General features: G+C 45.1%; 1 protein-coding gene across 1 annotated transcript; it reads left to right on the top strand.

The window, feature by feature from the left end:
• Window positions 1-1,040: 1,040 nt before the first annotated feature.
• Window positions 1,041-4,420, top strand: RANGRF (RAN guanine nucleotide release factor; the record flags this gene model as incomplete). Its single annotated transcript, XM_040341797.1, has 3 exons — window positions 1,041-1,223; window positions 2,395-2,489; window positions 3,942-4,420. Coding segments are annotated over 3 exons (399 nt in total), but the record flags the coding sequence as incomplete, so codon positions are not given.
• Window positions 4,421-15,041: the final 10,621 nt, after the last annotated feature.

Raw genomic sequence — 15,041 nt, 5'->3', positions numbered from 1 at the left:
ATTGCAATACTTTCTGTCACACCGTATTTGCGCAGCGGTCTTACAAGCGCACTTTTTTTGGAAAAAATTCACTTTTTTGAATTAAAAAATAAGACAACAATAAATTTGGCCCAATTTTTTTTATATATTGTGAAAGATAATGTTACGCCGAGTAAAATGATACCCAACATGTCACGCTTAAAAATTGCGCCCGCTCGTGGCATGGCGTCAAACTTTTACCCTTAAAAATCTTGATAGGCGACGTTTAAGAAATTCTATAGGTTGCATTTTTTGAGCTACAGAGTAGCTCCAGGGCTAGAATTATTGCTCTCGCTCTACCGATCGCGGCGATACCTCACTTGTGTGATTTGAACACCGTTTTCATATGCGGGCGCTACTCGCGTATGCTTCTGCGCGTGAACTCGACGGGGCGCTTTAAAAAAATTTTTTTTTTGTTTTCTTATTTATTTTTATTTAGTGTTATAATTTTTTACACTGAAATAAAAAAAAAAAAAAAAATTGATCACTTTTATTCCTATTACAAGGAATGTAAACATCCCTTTTAATTGAAAAAAGCATGACAGGTCCTCTTAAATATGAGATCTGGGGTCAAAAAGACCTTGCATCTCATAATTAGACTAAAATGCAAAAAAAAAAAAATTGAAACTGTCATTTTTTCAAATGACAAAAAAAAAAATGTTTAAGAGGCTGGGCGGGACTGACGTTTTGACGTCACTTCCGCCCAGCAGAGCTATGGGGACGGGCGAAGGAGATTTTTCCTTCAGTCGCGTCCCCAGTCAGCAGCCGAGCGCACCCAATCTCCTCCGCCGCTACCGACAGCGATGGGAGAGCGGCGGGAGGGGGGGCCCCTCTCCCGCCACCGATAACGGTGAATCCGCCGCGTAGACCGCCGTTATCGTGTACAGGACCGCTCACACTAAAGATGGATACCTCGGTTGTGGCAGCAGCTGCTGCCGTTACCGAGATATCCATCTTTAAAAATAGGACGTACATCGTCGTGCGCAGGTCTGGACGTGGTTAAAGAACAGAGCAGCAGGTAATGGTTCCTCTCTCGTCTCTGGGGTAGGTACCACTTTGAAGATGTCGCCACCAGCAATGATGCCCAGGGAAAGGCGGAGATTATCAGCGTGGAGCCCCTCCCACTGGCACAACTCTCCCTCAGCAGCTGCTCCAGTGCCTGGGCACTCACCGGACAGCAGCTCGTCTCCAAATTCAACGAACAGGTAATTCCGCCCGTTTCTGTCCCTTCCGGTTATGGGAGACGCATTGTACAGATGAGTGCAAGTTCTTCAGCCCGTCCCAGGTTCCCCTCTGCACACAATGACGCTATGGCTTCCTATGCCTCTTGGTGGCTTTGGCAGTGAGACTTGGTAAAATCATTTCCAGCTCTATTCACCTGCTCTGGACATTGCTGTGGAATGATTGATTTTATTGCAGGAGAAGGAGTGAGACTCCAGAGTACAGTACTATGCAAAAAGTTTTAGGCAGGTGTGAAAAAATGCTGTAAATGAAGAATGCGTTCAGAAATAGAAGTGTTTATGGTTTATTTTGATCAATTAACAAAATGGAACGTAAAGGAACAAAAGAGAAATCAAATTAATGTTTGGTGTGACCTCCATTTTCCTTCAAACCAGCATCAATCCTTCTGGGCACACAGTTTTTAACCACTTGCCTACTGGGCACATACACCCCCTTCCTGCCCTTCGGGCACTGCGTCGCTTTAACTGACAATTGCGCGGTCGTGCAACGTGGCTCCCAAACAAAGTTGACGTCCTTTTTTTTTCACACAAATAGAGCTTTCTTTTGGTAGTATTTGATCGCCTGTGCGTTTTTATTTTTTTTGGGCTATAAACAAAAAAAAGCGTAAATTTTGAAAAAAAAACACAATTTTTTTTACTTTTTGCTATAATAAATATCCCATTTTTTTTTTATCTCAGTTTAGGCCGATACGTATTCTTCTACATATTTTTGGTAAAAAAATAAAAAATCGCAATAACCGTATAGTGACTGGTTTGCGCAAAAGCTATATTGCCTTCCTTCCAGGAAGCAGATATAACCCTACAGTCAAAGGCTGCTGTGTCCGTCCATGAACTCGGAGAAATGGATTTTACGGTGAGTACAAAAATCCTATTTTTTTTTAAAGCATTCTTGCATTACAGTATTTCTTCACTCCTGCCTAAAATTTTGCACAGTACTGCACATCAATCGGAGCTTATGATTGGTGTTTCCACAGGAAGCCAAGTGTGCATTTTCTGCTGGGGTTTCTCTGTATACCTGGGACCACTACAACTCCCAGCATGCCATGTTTGCTTTTTATACATTCGGTGTTTCATATATCGTATTGTTCTGTTTGACAAATATGCATTACTGTTTGTTCTTTCTCTCTCTCCTCAGGCTCAGAACTCGGTCACCATATACATGGCTTTGTTCAGAATGCCACAATATTCTACAGACCTCCTGGTGACATTAAATGATCCTGTAGCTATAGAGTAAGTAATACAGACAGAAGGGAGCTATGAGTCTGTCCTCCTCCTGCAGGGTGATACAGACAGAAGGGAGCTATGAGTCTGTCCTCCTCCTGCAGGGTAATACAGACAGAAGGGAGCTATGAGTCTGTCCTCCTCCTGCAGGGTGATACAGACAGAAGGGAGCTATGAGTCTGTCCTCCTCCTGCAGGGTAATACAGACAGAAGGGGGCTATGAGTCTGTCCTCCTCCTGCAGGGTGATACAGACAGAAGGGAGCTATGAGTCTGTCCTCCTCCTGCAGGGTGATACAGACAGAAGGGGGCTATGAGTCTGTCCTCCTCCTGCAGGGTGATACAGACAGAAGGGGGCTAAGAGTCTGTCCTCCTGCAGGGTGATACAGAAGGGAGCTATGAGTCTGTCCTCCTCCTGCAGGGTGATACAGACAGAAGAGAGCTATGAGTCTGTCCTCCTCCTGCAGGGTGATACAGACAGAAGGGGGCTATGAGTCTGTCCTCCTCCTGCAGGGTGAGACAGAAGGGAGCTATGAGTCTGTCCTCCTCCTGCAGGGTGAGACAGAAGGGAGCTATGAGTCTGTCTTCCTCCTGCAGGGTGATACAGACAGAAGGGAGCTATGAGTCTGTCCTCCTCCTGCAGGGTGATACAGACAGAAGGGGGCTATGAGTCTGTCCTCCTCCTGCAGGGTGAGACAGAAGGGAGCTATGAGTCTGTCCTCCTCCTGCAGGGTGAGACAGAAGGGAGCTATGAGTCTGTCCTCCTCCTGCAGGGTGATACAGACAGAAGGAGGTATGAGTCTGTCCTCCTCCTGCAGGGTGATACAGACAGAAGAGAGCTATGAGTCTGTCCTCCTCCTGCAGGGTGATACAGACAGAAGGGGGCTAAGAGTCTGTCCTCCTGCAGGGTGATACAGAAGGGAGCTATGAGTCTGTCCTCCTCCTGCAGGGTGATACAGACAGAAGGAGGTATGAGTCTGTCCTCCTCCTGCAGGGTGATACAGACAGAAGGGAGCTATGAGTCTGTCCTCCCCCTGCAGGGTTATACAGTCAGAAGGGAGCTATGAGTCTGTCCTCCTCCTGCAGGGTGATACAGACAGAAGAGAGCTATGAGTCTGTCCTCCTCCTGCAGGGTTATACAGACAGAAGGGAGCTATGAGTCTGTCCTCCTGCAGGGTGATACAGACAGAAGAGAGCTATGAGTCTGTCCTCCTGCAGGGTGATACCGACAGAAGGGAGCTATGAGTCTGTCCTCCTCCTGCAGGGTGATACAGACAGAAGGGGGCCATTAGTCTGTCCTCCTGCAGGGTGATACAGACAGAAGGGGGCCATTAGTCTGTCCTCCTGCAGGGTGATGCAGACAGAAGGGGGCCATTAGTCTGTCCTCCTGCAGGGTGATGTAGACAGTACAATGTAGTGTAGATGGTACTCTCATTAATCTAGTCTCCCTCTTGTCTCCTCAGTCCGGCCAGCAGTAGTGCTTCTTCCGGATCATCGAACGGCTCCTCTTCTCTATGGACACAGGAAGATTTCCACCGTCTCCTGTGCAGTTTCCGTCTACATGATCCCGGCATCTTTGGCTGACTTGAAGGACCTTCCTCCGTTGGAGCCGGGATGCTTCTTCACTCACCCCTTAGAATGTTTTACCAATAACTAGGACTTCATCCCCGGATAGTTCTTTTGGCACTGCTACCTGCAGGACCTGGAGGGATCCATCTTACAGTTCATACTTTTCTGTCTGGATGATGATAGACTGATTTTTCTCTTCGTGAGTTACATTCTATATGTATGTTTTCCATGTTGCAAAATAAGGAATTAAACAGCTTCTGGTTGATGGTTTTGAAAAATGTACAGGTCCAATGGACCAATCACAGACGGACATGCATAACAATCTGAGTTCTGTCATCATTTATAATGGTACCTAATGCAAAGCTTTACATTTCCCTCCTTATTTCTCTTTTCTTTGAGGATGAGTGTCAATTAACAGAGCCTGTGCTGAACATGTGTGTGTGTATGCAGGGTTTGACAAATTTGCTTGGAATCTAGGAGCCAGCTAAAAAAGTTAGGAGCCAGAAAACGCGCCCCGTCCCGACGAGCTCGCGCGCAGAAGCGAACACATACGCGAGCAGCGCCCGCATATGTAAACAGTGTTCAAACCACACATGTGAGGTATCGCCGCGATTGGTAGAGCGAGAGCAATAATTCTAGCCCTAGACCTCCTCTGTAACTCAAAACATGCAACCTGTAGATTTTTTTAAACGTCGCCTATGGAGATTTTAAAGGGTAAAAGTTTGTCGGCATTCCACGAGCGGACGCAATTTTTGAAGCGTGACATGTTGGGTATGAATTTTCTCAGCGTAACATTATCTTTCATAATATTAAAAAAAATAGGGATAACTTTACTGTTGTCTTATTTTTTATTTAAAAAAAGTGTAATTTTTTCCCAAAAAAGTGCGCTTGTAAGACCGCTGCGCAAATACGGCATGACAAAGTATTGCAACGATCGCCATTTTATTCTCTAGGGCATGGGTGCTCAACCTGTGGCTCTCCAGCTGTTGCAGAACTTCAAGTCCCATCATGCCTCTGCCTTTGGGAGTCATGCTTGTAACAGTCAGTAGCTTGCAATGCCTGATGGGAATTGTAGTTCTGAAACAGCTGGAGAGCCACAGGTTGAGCACCCATGCTCTAGGGTGTTAGGATAAAAATATATATATAATGTTTGGGGGTTCTAATTAGAGGGAAGAAGATGGCAGTGAAAAATAGTGAAAAATGACATTAGAATTGCTGTTTAACTTGTAATGCTTAACTTGTAATACCAACGGCCACCACCAGATGGCGCCAGCTTACACATCTGGTGGTAATAACCTGTAATACCAACGGCTCACCACCAGATGGCGCCAGCTCCCACCTTCCAAGCCAAGTCGCCAGGACACCATTTCTAGTCGCCATGGCGCCTGGGATTTGTCGAGCCCTGGTGTATGTATGAATGTGAGTTGGGGACCTTAGAGTGTAAGCTCCTTGAGGGTAGGGACTGATGTGAATGTACAATGTATATGTAAAGTGCTGCGTAAATTGATGGCGCTATATAAGTACCTTTTTTAAATAAAATTATTAATAAACATGAATATAAATAAATGACTTACTTTATACTTCTGTGCACACGTCACACCTCGGAGACCACATCCCTGAGGATGACATTGAAGCTTGATCTGTATCAACTGCCTGGCCTCGTGCCATCTCTGAGCTCCTAAATGTGCATAACAGTATCAACCTGTTGCCACAAGCCACACACACACATATATTATTCTCTCACAAAAGTAAGGACACCCCTGACATTTTTGTAAATATTTTCTTCTATCATTTCATGTGACAACACTGAAGAAATTACACTTTGCTACAATGTTGTGTAGTGAGTGTACAGCTTGTATAAAGGTATACATTTTCTGTCCCCTCAAAATAACACAACACACAGCCATTAATGTCTAAACCACTGGCAACAAATGTAAGTACACCCCTCCAGTGAAAATGTCCAAATTGGGCCCAATTAGCCATTTTCTCTCCCCGGTGTCATGCGACTCGTTAGTGTTTCAAGGTCTCAGGTGTGAATGGGGAGCAGGTGTGTTACATTTGGTGTTATCGCTCTCACTCTCTCATACTGGTCACTGGAAGTTCAACATGGCACCTCATGGCAAAGAACTCTCTGAGGATCTGAAAAAAAAGAATTGCTGCTCTACATAAAGATGGCCTAGGCCAGTGATGGTGAACCTTGGCACCCCAGAGATGTTTTGGAACTACATTTCCCAGGATGCTCATGCACTCTGCAGTGTAGTTGAGCATCATGGGAAATGTAGTTCCAAAACATCTGGGGTGCCAAGGTTCACCATCACTGACCTAGGCTATAAGAAGATTGCCCTGAAACTGAGCTGCAGCACGGTGGCCAAGACCATACAGCGGTACAACAGGACAGGTTACACTCAGAACAGGCCTCGCCATGGCCCACCAAAGAAGCTGAGTGCACGTGCTCAGCGTCACATCCAGAGGTTGTCTTTGGGAAATAGACGTATGAGTGCTGCCAGCACTGCTGCAGAGGTTGAAGGGGTGGGGGGGTCAGCCTGTCAGTGCTTAGACTATACTCCGCACATTGCATTAAATTGGGCTGCATGGCTGTCATCCCAGAAGGAAGCCTCTTCTAAAGATGATGCACAAGAAAGCCCACAAATGGTTTGCTAAAACAAGCAGACTAAGGACATGGATTACTGGAACCATGTCCTGTGGTCTGATGAGACCAAGATGAACTTATTTGGTGTCAGATGGTGTGGCGGCAACCAGGTAAGGAGTACAAAGACAAGTGTGTCTTGCTTACAGTCATGCATGGTGGTGGGAGTGTCATGGTCTGGGGCTGCATGAGTGCTGCCGGCACTGGGGTGCTACAGATCATTGAGGGAACCATGAATGCCAACATGTACTGTGACATACTGAAGCAGAGCATGATTCCCTCCCTTCAGAGACTGGGCCGCAGGGCAGTATTCCAACATGATAACGACCCCAAACACACCTCCAAGGCGACCACCACTGCCTTGCTAAAGAAGCTGAGGGTAAAGGTGATGGAGGGGCCAAGCATGTCTCCAGACCTAAACCCTATTGAGCATCTGTGGGACATCCTCAAATATAAGGTGGAGGAGCGCAAGGTCTCCAACATCCACCAGCTCTGTGATGTCATCATGGAGGAGGGGAAGAGGACTCCAATGACAACCTGTGAAGCTCTGGTGACCTCCATGCCCAAGAGGGTTAAGGCAGTGCTGGAAAATAATGGTGGCCACACAAAATATAGACACTTTGGGCCCAATTTGGACATTTTTTCTTTAGGGGTGTACTCACTTTTGTTGCTAGCGGTTTAGTGTGTTACTAACTCGGGGGGAGAACAGTGGGACTTTATATGAAGCATGCAAGATAAATGGCTACAAATATGTCTGGCTAGTAACTGGTAATGATATGCAAACTGCTATATAATAGTAAACTGTAAGCAAAGAACGATTTTGTATAAGGATCATTTATTCCATAATGTAATACAAGCAAATTAGCATAATAAAATAGTAATACATACATGGTATTACCAGACTTTTGAGCCATATAAATAACATAATATAAAACATGTACAATAATACCAGCATAGTACAGTGAGTAATTCCTGGATGACAATGTGAGTAGCATCCAATTTCTCGACGTGTTTCTTGTATACGCTCCACTCATCAGGAGCAGATGCGATATGGGTATCTGAAGATGTAAATAGATAATGTACCGTATTTATCGCGGATTAACGCGCTTCCGCGTATACCGCGCACCCCTAATGTTGCCCCCAATCCTGTGGAAAAAAAGTTTTTTTTTGTACTTACAGTTTTGGTGTCTTGCGCGGCGGCCTCGTCGGGTCCGGCATCCGTCTGCGGCTTCGGGTGTCCTCTTCGTCGGGTCCGGCGTCCTTCTGCGGCGTCCTCCCCGCTCGTTTCCCGCGCCAAGTTTGAATACTGCGCCGACATATACCGAGCGCAGTACACTCGTGTATCGTCGGGCAGGCTCGGCAACTCTCGCGCTGACGTCCTGTACGCTCAGGACGTCAGCGCGAGAAGTGCTGAGACTGCCCCGGCGCAGTATTCAAACTCGTGGCGGGTATCGGCGTATATCGCGCACCCACGATTTTGCCCTGTGCGCGGTATACGCCGATAAATACGGTAAGTTGTAAATAAGATCTATGTCTAAGCATGGTAAAGGGAGATACAAAGAGAGGGTAGTGGAGGAGAAATCAAGTAGGAGTCTAGGTGTGAAGCGGTGAGGACTGGAGGCCAACCGGGGTACTCGTCAGTCCCGGGAGCTAAGGTGGTATAGCCCAAAGCATAAGGATGACAACCTTTAGGGAACAGATATTCCGAGGAGTGTGATAGCCCATGAATGAGGGTGATGTGGATAACATCACCAAAAAAACTAAATAAAGTACCGTATATACTCGAGTATAAGCCGAGTTTTTCAGCACCTTTTTGCGCCTGATCTCCCTGGATTTGGGGACCCGGTACCGGCCGGCCGTAGGTTCCCTGGACCCCAAACTGCACACATATAGCCCCACTCTTCCTCTACAAGTGTGAAAAGTTTGTTGCCTGGGGGACCTACGGCCGGGGAGCACCGATTTCTCAAAGCCGGGCACCCCTTCCATAGACTCCCATGTTAACCACTTAAGGACTGCACATTTATGTTGGCAGAATGGCACGGCTGGGCACATAAGTCCTGTGCTAGTGCCCAGCCGTGGGTCGTGAGCACTAGCTCCGGGACCCGCGGACCCGATCGCCGCCGGAGTCCCGCGATCGGTCCCCGGAGCTGAAGAACGGGGAGAGCTGTGTGTAAACACGGCTTCCCCATTCTTCGCTGTGGTGGCGTCATCGAACGTGTGATCCCTTTTATAGGGATACACAATCGATGACGTCACACCTACAGCCACACCCCCCTACAGTTAGAAACACATATTAGGTCATACATAACCCCTTCAGCGCCCCCTGTGGTTAACTCCCAAACTGCAACTGTCATTTTCACAATAAACAATGCATTTTAAATGCATTTTATGCTGTGAAAATGACAATGGTCCCAAAAATGTGTCAAAATTGTCCGAAGTGTCCGCCATAATGTCGCAGTCACGAAAAGAAATCGCTGATCGCCGCCATTAGTAGTAAAAAATAAAAAAAATCATAAAAATGCAATAAAACTATCCCCTATTTTGTAAACGCTATAAATTTTGCGCAAACCAATCGATAAACGCTTATTGCGATTTTTTTTTTTTATACCAAAAATAGGTAGAAGAATACGCATCGGCCTAAACTGAGAAAAAAAAAGTTTTTTTATATATTTTTGGGGGATATTTATTATAGCAAAAAATATTGTATTTTTTTCAAAATTGTCGCTCTATTTTTGTTTATAGCGCAAAAACTAAAAACCGCAGGTGATCAAATACCACCAAAAGAAAGCTCTATTTGTGGGGGGAAAAAGGACGCCAATTTTGTTTGGGAGCCACGTCGCACGACCGCGCAATTGTCAGTTAAAGCGACGCAGTGCCGAATCGCAAAAACTGGCCGGGTCCTTTAGCTGCCTAAAGGTCCGGGTCTTAAGTGGTTAAACGGTCATTTCTCCGGTAACTTTGGGGATCCGGTACTGGCTGGCTGTAGGTCCTCTGGACCTGAAATCTGGCACACTTGTAGCATCAGTTCTCCTCTACAAGTATGCAAAGTTTGCTGTCTGGAGGACCTAAGGTCAAAACTGTGCACCCCTTCTATATACTCCCATGTTAAACATAAGTCTAGTCATGGACACAGTGAGGCATGCAGATGGACACCCTAGGCTTATACTCGAGGCAATACATTTTTCCAGTTCTTTGTGGTAATATTAGGTGCCTCGGCTTATACTCGAGTATACACGGTTTATACATATGATAATGATTGAACAAATCACAGTATATTATACCTAGTAGATATGTAGGGTGAACCATAGGTGGTACCAGACAGTTATACATGGTGAAATCAGCAGAGTAAAGTAAAGAAGGTGGGAACTAGGATGCAAAATACACAGTAATTGCTAGAAAATAAAAAAAAATTAATAAAAATCCAAGGTTTGAAAAGCCAGAACAAAAAAGAATGTAACATTAGACATGTGCAATTTGTTTAGTTCCAAATTCGTTTTTTTAACAAATTTAGATAAATTCGTTAATTCGGGAATATTTGAATTTCCGCATTTTTACGAATATTTGAAAATAAGAAATTTAGGAAATTAGAAAATTCAAAATCCTGAAAATTCGGAAATAAAAATGAAAAATTCCAAATAATGAAAATCCGAAAAATAAGAACGAAAATCCCCAAATTCTAAAATCTCAAAACTCGAAAATCTGAAATAATAATAACTTAACTATAACTAACTATTAAATTTTAGGTATTGGAATTTCCTTTCAAATTTGGCTGTTGAACGTAACGAATACGGATTTATCCGAAGTTACGCATTATCCATAATAACGAATGTCATATAAATAACAGCAATAATAAAAACGTATTATTTGTTATTATTTAGATTCGTTCCATTTGTTTAGATGCAGCATTTTTTATTTTGGATAATTCGTAACTTCAGATAAATTTTGTTTATCGTTACATTCGCTAACAGCTAAATTTGAAAGAAAATTCCAATACCTATTAATTATGGTAAGTTATTATAAGTTAGTTATTTCAAATTTTTGTATTCTCGTTCCTTCTAATTTTTGGATTTTTCCTTTTCTTGTTTTTGGAACTTTGAATTTCTGAATTGTCGATTTTTTTAATTTTCGAATTTCCGAATTCTCAGATTCACAAATTTTCGAATTTCCTGAATTTTTAAAAAATTTTAATTTTCGAATTTCCGAAAAAAAAAACAAAAAACGAATGGAACTAAAAATATATATGTATTTTTTTTTCGGCAGTGCACATGTCTACATAATATTACCTTCATCTCTAAATCAGTGTGCTAGATGACTCAATGGTGCACAGTATCCACACAACCAGCCACAAGGAGTGTCTGAACACAATGAGGGGAGGAGTATAAATACTCAGTGGGCAGACGTTTGGTAACCACCAATGTCACGCAATTGGAGGGGAGATGCCGTCACCCGAGCTGACGAGTCTGCCAAGCAATTGGCGCCAAAACTCCCCATAAAGGACGCCGATGGAAGCACTTAGCGCCAGTGCACTGACGTCAGCATAGCCGGCGTCGTGTGCAGGACGCTGGGGGCATGTTCTATCGGGTTGAGGTCAGGACTCTGTGCAGGCCAGTCAAGCTCCTCCACCACAAACTGACGTATCCATGTCTGTCTGTTCTTATTCTGTATGTTTGGACTCTGCACAGTACCACTTCTCTTATTTATGGGGCAGTTGTGACGCTAGTGGCAGACGGCATTTATGACAATAAGTATAACAAGGGGGCAGATAAGTTGTAATTTAAATAGTACTTAAAATGTAATTTAGTCTTTGATTGTAATTTAGCATTTTCACTGTACAGAATAATGGAGGTTCTGAGAACTGATCATCTGATTGGCACACAGGTGGCAGTGCCGGCACAGAATAGTCACACACCTCTACATGACAACAGTAAGAATGCACTTCTCTATCCTGTACTGTGACTTCCTCTCTGATAACTTTATCGCCTCTCACATTCAGACATCCGGGACAGGTTTGAATCTGATTGTTGTGTGTGAAAAATCTTAGTGCTGGCAATTTTACACATCAATTTTTTGGTATATAAAAGGAAGCAAGGAGAGTTCCAGCATCACAGGCAGGTGTGCTTCAGTACCAGGTGTGCTCTGGTGTCACTGGCAGATGTGCTCCAGTATGAGATGTGCTCTGGCATCACTGGTAGATGTGCTTCAGTATCAGGTGTGCTCTGGTGTCACTGGCAGGCATGCTGCCATATCAGGTGTGCTCTGGTGTCACTGGCAGATGTGTTCCAGTATCAGGTGTGCTCTGGCATCACTGGTAGGCAGGGCCGGACTTACCATTGGCCTTGACTGGGCTCAAGCCCAGGGGCCCCACCCAACAGGGGGCCCCCTTTAAAAAAAAAAAAAAAAAAAAATTTTTTTTTTTTTTTTTTTTTTAGGGGTCCGGAGGTCCCCAGGGGCCCGGAGGCCCCCAGGGCCCCGGACGGCAACCCCCCTTTTTTTTATTTATTTTTTGTAAAAAAATGTTTTTTTTATATATTTTTTATTTTTATATATATAATATAATATATATATATATATATATATATATATATATATATATATATATATATTTTATTATTATTATTAAAGGGCCCAGGGGTCTCCAGGGCCCCGGACGGCAACCCCCCTTTTTTTATTTATTTTTTGTAAAAAAAAAAAAATTATATATTTATTTATATATATATATATATATATATATTATTATTATTATTATTATTATTATTAAAGGGCCCAGGGGTCTCCAGGGCCCCCGGATGGCAACCCACCTTTTTTATTTTTTATAAAAAAAATTACATTTTTTTATATATATATATATATATATATATATATATATATATATATATATTTTTTTTTTTTATTTTATTAAAGGGCTCAGAGGTCCCCAGGGCCCCATGTGGCGACCCCCCCTTTTTTTATTTAATTTTTTTATTTTTGTTTATTTTTTATTAAAAGGCCCAGAGGTTCCCAGGGGCCCAGAGGTCCCCAGGGCCCCCGGGTTTGGCAACCTCCCTTTTTTATGTATTTTTTATAAATGTTTTTTTTTTTTATTATTAAAGGGCCCAGAGGTTTATTTTTTATTTTTATTAAAAGGCCCAGAGGTCCCCAGGGCCCCGGATGGCTACATATATTTATATATATTTGTTTTCTTCTTTATTTCTTCTTTTGTTTGTAAAGGCCCCCCCCGCTTCTCAATTTGCAGCACCCCCACCCCCCCCTAGGTTCTCTGCTTCAGGGGGCCCATGCCTTAAGCTGTGCAAGGGGCCCCAAAATTCCTGATGGCGGCCCTGCGCATACCTCCCAACACGCACGGATTCTGCGGGACTTTCCCGCACAGACAGCTTCTTCCCGCAGTCCTGCAAAAGGGTTAATTTTCCCGCACTGCAAGAGGAGGCAGCACGGAAGCAGGAGGAACCGGAGTGGTGTGTGGAGGACTGTGGCTGCTGAAGGGAAGAAAGCCGACAGCCGGGCTAATGACAGTCTGTGGCCCCGGCTGTTGGCACATGTGAGAGGCACTCCCCCCCCTCAACAACTGCAAAATCCCCCCCCGCTCAACAACTTTAATTCGCCCCCCCCACTCAACAACTTCGATCCCCCCCAATTCTCGGCTCCAGGGGGCCCCTTTAACACTCAAGCCCAGGGGCCCCCACCACCCTAAGTCCTGCCCTGCTGGTAGGTGTGCTCCAGTATCGGGTGTGCTCCAGTATCAGTTGTGCTCTGATGTCACTGGCAGGTGTGCTCCAGTATCGGGTGTGCTCCAGTATCAGTTGTGCTCTGATGTCACTGGCAGGTGTGCTCCAGTATCAGGTGTGCTCCAGCATCAGTCGTGTGCTCCAGTATCACTGGTAGGTGTGCTCCATACTCGGGCATGCTCCAGAGTTACTGCAAGGTGTGCTCCAGTATCAGGTGTGCTCCAGTTTGAGATGCCCGCCAGAGTCACTGGAGGGTGTGCTCCAGAGTAACTGGCAGATGTGTTCCAGTATTAGGTGTGCTCTGGTATCGCTGGTTGGTGTGCTCCAGTATCAGGTGTGCTCCAGCATCAGTCGTGTGGTCCAGAATCAGTCGTGTGGTCCAGTGCCACTGAAAGGCTATCTCCATACTCAGGCGGGCTCCAGAGTCACTGTAAGGTGTGCTCCAGTATCAGGTGTGCTCCAGAGTCACTGGTAGGTGCGCTCCAGTATCAGGTGTGCTCTGGCGTCACTGGTAGGTGTGCTTCAGTGTCGGGTGTGCTCCAGTATCAGATGTGCGCCTGAGTCTCTGGAAGGTGTGCGCCAGTGTAACTGACAGATGTGTTCCAGGTGTGCTCCAGTATCAGGTGTGCTCCAGAGTCACTGGAAGGTGTGCTCCAGTATCAGGTGTGCTCCAGAGTCACTGGAAGGTGTGCTCCAGTATCAGGTGTGCTCCAGAGTCACTGGAAGGTGTGCTCCATTATCAGGTGTGCTCCAGAGTCACTGGAAGGTGTGCTCCATTATCAGGTGTGCTCTGGCTTCACTGGTAGGTGTGCTTCAGTATTAGGTGTGCGCCAAAGTCACTGGAGGGTGTGCTCCAGAGTAACTGACAGATGTGTTCCAGTATCAGGTGTGCTCTGGTATCACTGGCAGGTGTGCTCCAGTATCAGATGTGCGCCAAAATCACTGGAGGGTGTGCACCAGAGTAACTGACAGATGTGCTCCAGTATCAGATGTGCTCCGTACTCGGTCGTGCTCCAGAGTCACTGGAAGGTGTGCTCCAGTATCAGGTGTGCTCTGGCGTCACTGGTAGGTGTGCTTCAGTTTCAGGTGTGTTACAAAGTCACTGGAAGGTGTGCTCCAGAGTAACTGACAGATGTGTTCCAGTATCAGGTGTGCTCCGGCATCACTGGTAGGTGTGCTTCAGTATCAGGTGTGCTCCAGAGTAACTGGCAGATGTGCTCCAATATCAGATGTGCACCTGAGTCACTGGAAAGTGTGCTCCAGAGTAACCGGCAGGCGTGCTCCAGTATCAGGTGTGCTGGTCTCACTGGCAGGTGTGTTCCAGCATCAGGTGTGCTGGTCTCACTGGCAGGTGTGTTCCAGCATCAGGTCTTCTCTAGCATCACTGGCAGGTGTGCTCCAGTATCAGGTGTGCTCCATCATCCCTGGTAGGTGTGTTCCAGTATCAGACGTGCAGGGTCATTGGAAGGTGTGTTCCAACATCAGGTCTGCTCTGTCCCTCCCTTTGATCTGATGTGTACATCTCTATACAAAACGTACTATTTTACTACCATAGGCGATATGCTGCACTAAACCTTTTATTTTATCTCTATGTGACTGCATTTGTTATTTTGAAGAGTCAATAT

The sequence above is a fragment of the Rana temporaria genome, chromosome 3, assembly GCF_905171775.1.
Source record: "Rana temporaria chromosome 3, aRanTem1.1, whole genome shotgun sequence".
Lineage (NCBI taxonomy): Eukaryota > Metazoa > Chordata > Amphibia > Anura > Ranidae > Rana > Rana temporaria.
Note: the sequence above shows the minus strand (reverse complement) of the source record. Positions and strands in the feature narration are given on the sequence as shown.